This window comes from Schistocerca serialis, chromosome 9, assembly GCF_023864345.2.
Source record: "Schistocerca serialis cubense isolate TAMUIC-IGC-003099 chromosome 9, iqSchSeri2.2, whole genome shotgun sequence".
Classification (NCBI taxonomy): domain Eukaryota; kingdom Metazoa; phylum Arthropoda; class Insecta; order Orthoptera; family Acrididae; genus Schistocerca; species Schistocerca serialis.
The window spans coordinates 337,547,659-337,556,360 of NC_064646.1; the positions used below are offsets into that span (position 1 = coordinate 337,547,659).

General features: G+C 36.3%; 1 protein-coding gene across 1 annotated transcript in view; it reads left to right on the forward strand.

Moving 5' to 3' along the window:
• LOC126419276 (uncharacterized) overlaps nucleotides 1-3,318 on the forward strand; it is a 38,362-nt gene extending 35,044 nt beyond the window's left edge. The window contains exon 3 of the mRNA XM_050086444.1: nucleotides 1,832-3,318. Within this exon, the coding sequence (XP_049942401.1) occupies nucleotides 1,832-2,156 (325 nt within the window). The 3' untranslated portion in view covers nucleotides 2,157-3,318. The remainder of the gene's footprint in view (nucleotides 1-1,831) is intronic.
• Nucleotides 3,319-8,702: the final 5,384 nt, after the last annotated feature.

An 8,702-nucleotide genomic window follows, 5' to 3' on the forward strand; every position in this document is an offset into this window, starting at 1 on the left:
GATAGTTGTGGAATAATCTCCGGCTCTGGGCATGACTCCCATTCACCACCTGTAATAGAAAATTATGTAGTTAATTTTTTATTCTATTTGCAGGTACATATCTGCCATCCTGGTACATATTTTAAACACACATGCCACAGTTTCATAGCATGCTGCTAGAGGAGCAGCCCATTGAGTGAGTGGAAAGGGGCTGCGTCATTTTGTTTTGGCTGCTCTATTGCTGTGCTATGACACTGTGGTGTGGGATTTCAATTTGTACCTGGACCGTCGACATATACCCTCAGAGAGATAAAAATATAATTACTTAACTTTATTCTTTGAGATAATAATTAAATATTTGTGACTACATGTCATACTAGAGTTTAATTATAAGCTATAGGTTTATTTTAGCCGTGGAGTCCTGCATCATTTGAACCTTTTGATGGAGCAGTGGAAAAAGTTGTGGTTTTAGTAAAATATTAAGAGGTTACTGTAGTATCGCTTTGTACAGAAACTTGGGCTTCTAACAATACTGTGAAATGCTCTAAACACAAAATAAAGTTATCTCAAAATTGCTGCCACAGCCAATGGGGTATTACATGGTTGTGAACCCACACTGAAATAATGGGCTCTGTTAATAGATTTTGACAAATGAAAGATTTATTTTATTTTATTTAATGTTCCGTCGGACCAAATTAAGGAGAAGTCTCCATGGTCATGGAACAAGTCGATACCTGAAATTATAACACGATATTAGAAAGAGACAAAATGAAATATAAAAAAACATATTCAGGTGACAAGTAAGTTTAAATGAAGAAAATCAACAATGTAACACTGGAATTTGCTTAATTTTTTAGATCTTCCAGGAGCTCCTCGACAGAATAGACGGAGTGAGCCATGAGGAAACTCTTCAGTTTAGACTTAAGAGTTTGGGCTACTGCTAAGATTTTTGAGTTCTTGTGGTAGCTTATTGAAAATGGATGCAGCAGGATACTGCACTCCTTTCTGCGCAAGAGTCAAGGAAGTGTATTCCACATGCAGATTGGATTTCTGCCTAGTATTAACTGAGTGAAAGCTGCTAACTCTTGGGAATAGGCTAATATTGCTAACAACAAACGACATTAAAGAAAATATATACTGTGAGGGCAATGTCAGAATTCCCAGACTATTGAATATGGGTCTACAAGACGTTCTCGAACTTACACCACATATAGCTCGAACAGCCCGTTTTTTTGAGCCAAAAATACCCTTTTTGAATCAGAAGAATTTCCCCAAAAAATAATACCATACGACATAAGCATATGAAAATATTCGAAGTAGACTACTTTTCATGTTGAACTGTCACTTATTTCAGATACTGTTCTAATGGTAAATAAAGCAGCATTTAGTTTTCGAACAAGATCCTGGACATGGGCTTTCCACAACAGCTTACTATCTATCCGAACGCCTAGGAACTTGAACTGTTCCGTCTCGCTTATAAAATGCCCATTCTGTCTGATCAAAATATCGGTTCTTGTTGAATTGTGAGTTAGAAACTGTAAAAACTGAGTCTTACTGTGATTCAACATCAAATTATTTTCCACAAGCCACGAACTTATTTCATGAACTACATTATTTGATAAGATGAAATGAACTTACTTGATCAAATAAGAGTTTAAGTATTCACCTCAGTGCAGAACATAATTATCATCAAATTTGAATTTTTTTTAACATGACATTCTCTTTGTGTTCGCTAATGCTTGGCACTACTGATACTTGAAATCTGTGTAAGAAATTTTGTAAAATTTATGATCATTTCATCCTATGTGTTTGCATCAAAATTTTGCTTCAAATTTTGGAGTTGTTGTTACAGTTTTCCTACGACGTTTCGGAATAATGCTTCATCTGAAGAAAATGTGACTGATGTGAAAAAGTGCTGTCTCCACCACAGTGAGTCCCAGACTGACAAAACAAAGCAGGGTGAAGAGAAGAATAGCTTGGACGATAGTGCATGCCCAATCTGCCTGGAGAATTTGGAATTCTTTTCACCATCTCAAGGTCGTCAAGTAATGTCAACACTTTGTGGCCATCTGTTTTGTCAGAACTGTATTACAAGTGTTCTAAAGAGCTCAAAGGAATGTCCAACTTGCTGTCGGCGCTTGAAATTGAGTGATATCCATCCTATTTTTATACCATAAAGATTTATATGGAGAGGGGGGGGGGGGGAGGGAGAGAGAGAGAGAGAGAGAGAGAGAGAGAGAGAGAGAGAGAGAGAGAGAGAGAGAGAGTATGAGTATGAGTGAGTGAGTGTACGTGCATCATGCGCAGTGCCCTCACTAAATGTGGGTAAACTCTTCACAACTGTCACTCGGCAGAGTAAACCTATGTAGCAAAATGAAGTATGTAGTAATAAATGTATATGTGCGTTTTTTAAGTTGTTACTTGGATGACTACAGGTTACTGTAATAAAACTTTTTAAAATTTTGATATTCATGTCTGAAAATATTGTGTAAATTTCACAGTTTATAAAGATGCTGCTTGCTGGTTGTTTGGTAGTGTACTGGGCACTCACTATATTTGTTTATTTTTAATCTACTGTGTTGTAACATTTTCAGCTTCATAGCCATAATGTAACTGCCTGCTGCTATTCCTTTCATTTATCATTTGTTGGGTTGTGATATGTCACTCTTACATAAATAAACTGCAATTCCCATAAGTTAGAGTATGAATTGTCACTTCCCATTCATCTGTTGTACAGTACCTTATTTTATTTTTCTCTTGTGCTGCTCTTTCTTGTTCAATAACATGTTATGTAACATGTTCCAAATTATATTATTATATGTATTATAGTCTTTTCAAGAGTTTGTTGCTATCCTCTTATCTTTTTTCCTCCTGTCAACTTGCGCTACTCTTTATCTCTGGTGCACCAACTGTTAATAATGTTTTCTAAAATCTTTTGTTTGGCCTGCTCATACACTACTGAGGAATGGTTCAGGAGTTTAATCTCAATGTGTTTAAATCTTTATTGTATATACCTTCATATTAGTGAGAGCTGCTAATTGCAGAATCAGCATCCCGCTGTAATGAGTGAGATGTCGAGCTCATAGAGTTTTGGTGTAAAGTTTTCTAGAAAATAAAAAAAGAAAGCATTGTAGTACAAAAGTGTGTGTTGAAGTGATGTGAGATTTGAATTATTATTTACTGCTTTGTATTACTAGTTATCTAACCTCTACCCTGTGTTACTGAAGTAATCCTTCACTACATAAAATGTATCGGTTAATGAGAACCGTTTTAACCATAATTTGAAATAAGCTTGTTTTCGTACTCTCTTAAAGAACAAAATAAATCTGTGATACTGAATTTTCTTTTCTATTTTTTACAAAACTATGGTTCTGAACAGCAACAATATTTTCACATTAACTACCTTTATTATTACAGTGAATTTTCTGAGAACACTATTGGGTTATTCTTTTTCAATGTGAGTAGACTTAGGCATGTGTGTGTTAAATGATTTTACTATCAGATTACTGTCATTCTCTTGATGTTTCTAAACACACCCACAGAAATGCACAACTTTCTCATATTTCTTGTTTTATTTTGTGTATAATTTCAATTAATGATAATATCAGCAATATGGATGTCTATCCCAGACTGTAATGAATATTACCAGACAGAAATTGCCTTTCAATTGTATTCTATTGTTCCAGGTAATTCCACAGCAAGGAGATGATATAAGTTAAATACATATTGAATCTACAGCAAAGAATGTAGCTCCTCATCATATCTTCACATTGAATTGTTTCCAACATGTGTGTCCTTATTTTTACTCAGAATTTGTTAACGGTATCCATGCTTGTGCTCTACAAATGTGATCATTCAAAATTACTTATCATTTGCCTCGTTCAATATTAAGAATATGTACATGTTTACATACAAAGTTTTATCCAGAGTGACATTGTTCAGAAATTGTGCCTGCTGAAAGGTGGTGCCACATCAGCCTTGAACTAATTCTTTTAGTTCGTGTTTCACCTTTTCTCAATAATATTCATAATTTATTTTCTTTAAATTTCACATCACTAATTTCATATTCCATGCTGAGTTATTGTATAAAGTTCTACTTTAATTGTATTCTGCATTGTATGCTCCAGTTTTCATTCAGTATGCAAGACTGAGGGCCGGCCGGTGTGGCCGTGCGTTTAAAGGCGCTTCAGTCTGGAACCGCGTGACCGCTCCGGTCGCAGGTTCGAATCCTGCCTCGGGCATGGATGTGTGTGATGTCCTTAGGTTAGTTAGGTTTAAGTAGTTCTAAGTTCTAGGGGACTGATGACCACAGATGTTAAGTCCCATAGTGCTCAGAGCCATTTGAACCATTTTGCAAGACTGAGTTCCATGTAACAGAATGTATAATATGTTAAAATTCTATGTCGTTAATGCTTTTATGTAAGTAGTCTTATCTCCAAGTGTAAGTGAGAGAATCAATCTCCTTGAGCACTTCAATTCTTTACTAGTCAGTTAAACACAATCTAATAAATGGTTCATCGCTCAATGTCTAGGTCATACCCCTTATATTCAACTGATACGCCAATATAGCTTTGTGTGTAATCTCATTTGACTCAATAGAGAGAACAGAGCAATGTTACTTGTCATAGTCTTTATATTTAATACCCACATGTGCCTCCTTACTCCACCTGACTTCTCTCTTCAATACATTCACACACTTACTTAAACATTGGAACAGTGGGGTCCTACTTCAGCTCCTACAACTGCGTTCAATAATTAATCCTCCATCTCATTGGAGGACCTGCCCTTGCATCATTCCCAATGCTATATTACTAACACATAAATGAACTAAAGTGCTTGGTCCCTAATAGGTTAGCCACAACCACACACTCACAGTGTCTGCCAGGTACCATCAGCACTCTTATTCTCAAATGCGTACTCTATGTTGTCTTAATGATCTACACAGTATGCACTTATGAAAATAAAAGATGTCCTGAGTCAGACTCGTTCTTGTGATTTGACATGATAATTGCTTTATTTCCTTAATCTAATAACATTTCGCCTCTAATGTCAGGTGCATTTGTTACTGGTGAAGACTTACCTTCATGAAAATTCTCTTGGCCCTTTATCTTGTAAGTGGTTCATAGAGTAGGCAGTGTGGTGCAGTAAAAATTTTTATCGTTCATTTCGTTTACTTTCCTTCCTTGCAGAGTGTTATCTTTGTTTTCAGTTTCCTAGGTTTTCTACTTGTGGCTAATGTGTAAATAATATGATCTGCATTTTGTGTATTATTGATTGTGTCTGTATGTGTGGATGGATATGTGCGTATGTGCGTGTGTGCGAGTGTATACCTGTCCTTTTTTCCCCCTAAGGTAAGTCTTTCCGCTCCCGGGATTGGAATGACTCCTTACCCTCTCCTTTAAAACCCACTTCCTTTCGTCTTCCCCTCTCCTTCCCTCTTTCCTGATGAGGCAACAGTTTGTTGCGAAAGCTTGAATTTTGTGTGTATGTTTGTGTCTGTTTGTGTGTCTATCGACCTGCCAGCGCTTTTGTTCGGTAAGTCACCTCATCTTTGTTTTTATATATAATATTATATATAATGCTTTTTAAAATAACAGGTTCATTCCGCAGGTGACTAGTGCACAAATTTCTTTAAGTCTTTGTGCAGAAATGAAGCTTGCATCTATCCTGGATTTTAATTGACAAATAAATAAGATCCAGGTTGTGGAATATTGGTGATCACTCTCAGATCTGAGTATAGTAATTGCCACATACAGTTGAATTTCTTTAGTTGATTTTGGTTGTGTTCTAAGAACAACTTCCCAAATTTGATATTCACAAGTATGTTGTAGCCTTTTGTCAAAGAGTTTTTCCCCCCTGTTTTGCATTTTCACTCAGATTTATCAGAACTAGATGAACCTTTTCCTCTTGGGAACTTCAACTAGGGGTGTAATCCAGGCATCCACGTCAGACTTGCACGACATCAGTTCTGTTATGGTAAAACCTTTGAAAGAATGCGCATAATTTGTTCAAAAGGAGCTAAGTATTTTACACATTTAGTCTGTTTTGTAGGAATGCATATCCTGATAAACCTATTGAACTCCATAAAAATATTTTCCAGAGAATCTGCTTCCAAATCTAAATCAGAACTAAAATGTGCATTATTTGTTTGTCGTTCAAAAAAGTTTTCCACCTGTAAAATCCAAGATGTTGCCTGTTAAAAGAGCAGTGGCTTTTGCTAACTCTAGGCAAGTAGTGTTCTGAGATCCTTTTAATGGTGGCTGATGTTTATTCTTGGCAGCGTATAACTAAAGATATTTTGTGAAAACATCTTGTAAAGCAATGACATACTACACACCTACCCTAGTCTAGGGTAGGGGTCCCACAATATTCAAGGATACTAACTCCAAGGGCTTTGTCAGAATGGTAGGATGTAGTTCAGTCAGACAAAATTGGTTTGAAGGGTTTGCTTTCTAACAAACAATATACAATTTCAAAACTTGATGACACAATAGGTAAATAACAATAGACTACTATTTTGTTTGTATGCCTGGGAATTCTGTAATGTAGTATTTATTTGTTTATCATGAGTATTTTGTGGGACCTTTAGTTTTACAATTCCCCATTAGTGATCCACATCTTGCAGAGGATTCATCTGTAAATAATCAGAATAGAAAGAGCCCTGACGTATGAGTAAAATGAGAAAGTCAGATGTTTGCTCAGTGAGCTGTATGGATTCAGCTGGGCATTTGCTCAGTGATCTCTATGAATGAATGCATTAAGACCTTGTAGAAGATGTGAAAGAGTATGCACAACAATGTTCTGTTCTCCTTCTATGTACGCAGTTTCAAAGTCAAACTCGTGAAGAGAGAGGAACCAGTATGCTTAAAAGTTAAAAAGGAATGACAATACTTGGTGGCCACAGAAAACTTTGGCATGTTTACACCACAGGAAATATTTAAATTTCCTGAAAGCCCAAGCAGCCGCTATTGCTTCTAACTCTTGTCACTGTGTACGATCATTCACACGCTGTGAGAACTCTGCTTGCAAAACTTATTGCACAAGCAGCAGGCTTTCTGTCAACATCTCAAATTTAAAGTAGAAATGTCCCTATTCTGTTAAAACACACATCTGTAGCTAGACAAAAATGTTTATTCACATCCGGATGGTGCAAAAGGTTTGCACTGACTAAGGCTCCCTTGATTACCTCAAAATCTTTTAGCATTGACTTGAGCAAAACCAGGTGGAATTCTTACTCAAAAAATGTTGAGTTATTGTATAAAGTTCTACTTGAATTGTATTCTGCATTGTATGCTCTAGTTTTCATTCAGTATGCAAGACTGAGTTCCATGTAACAGAATGTATAATATGTTAAAATTCTGTGTCGTTAATGCTTTTATGTAAGTAGTCTTATCTCCAAGTGTAAGTGAGAGAATTAATCTCCTTGAGCACTTCAATTCTTTACTAGTCAGTTAAACACAATCTAATAAGTAGTTCATCGCTCAATGTCTAGGTCATAACCCTTATATTCAACTGATACACCAATATAGCTTTGTGTGTAATCTCATTTGACTCAATAGAGAGAACAGAGCAATGTTACTTGTCATAGTCTTCATAGTTAGTACCCACATAGTCTTCATAGTTAGTATTCAAAAGCTGGTCCAGAACAAATTTTTAAAAAAATGACATTAATCCAGGGAATGCTTTTACTTGTCTTTTTGTTTGAGGAACAGGAAAATGCCTGATCACATCAATCTTTCCTTTCCCTGAAAGTATTGCCAGAATAGTGTCAGGCTGTCAGCTGATAGGTATAGCTGCTTGAAGGAAGTCCCTCTAACTAGGGGCTCACCTTCTGAGGATGTAATGTTTCCAAGTAGAGAAGGAATTAGAGATAAAGTTAGTGAACTGCTTATAGATGTTGACTCTGAAATTATTGGTATATCAGAGAACCACTTAAATAATTTGACAATTCAGAGGCTTCCTTTACCAGGATACAGGCTGGCTGTTTCTCAAGGAGTTCCTTGCAGGTTGGGGGAGTGCCTATGTATGTAAAAAAAAACAGTATTCCATTTGAGTCCATAGATAAATCAAGACACTGCACTGAACATATATTTTAATGTTGTGCAGGGGCAGTTGAATTTAGTGAAACTAAACTTCTAATTGTTGTTGTTTATAGGTCCCCCAACTCCGACTTAAGAGCATATCTCCTCACGCTAGAGAGGGTTCTTGATTCACTTTGTAGGAAGTACCAGAAATTAGTTATATGTGGTGACTTCAATATTAATTTTGTATATGATGGTGCAAGAAAAAGGATGTAGGTAGATCTCCTAAATTCATATGATTTGATGCAGACTGTGTTTTTTCCAACTAGGGTGCAGGGGAACAGTACCACAGCCATAGACAATGTTTGTATTCATTCTTCGTTACTAGATGGGCATTCTGTTCGTAAAAGCGCGAATGGCACAAATTTAAACTCTTAAAAGGCTTTTGTACTCAAACCAATGTCATATTTAATTACAAACTATGTAGGTAAGTTAATCCAATAGCAGTCGAGAATTTTTTTATATCTTGTCAAGGAACAAGAGTGGCAGGATGTTTATAGTGCCAATAACATAGATGATAAATACAATGCTTTCCCTAACACCTTTCTCATGTTCTTTGAGAGTTGCTTTCCATTAGAACGTTCTAAATGGGGTACTAGCAGTAACAGGCAGCACAGGTGGGATAAGGATATCATGTAGAAC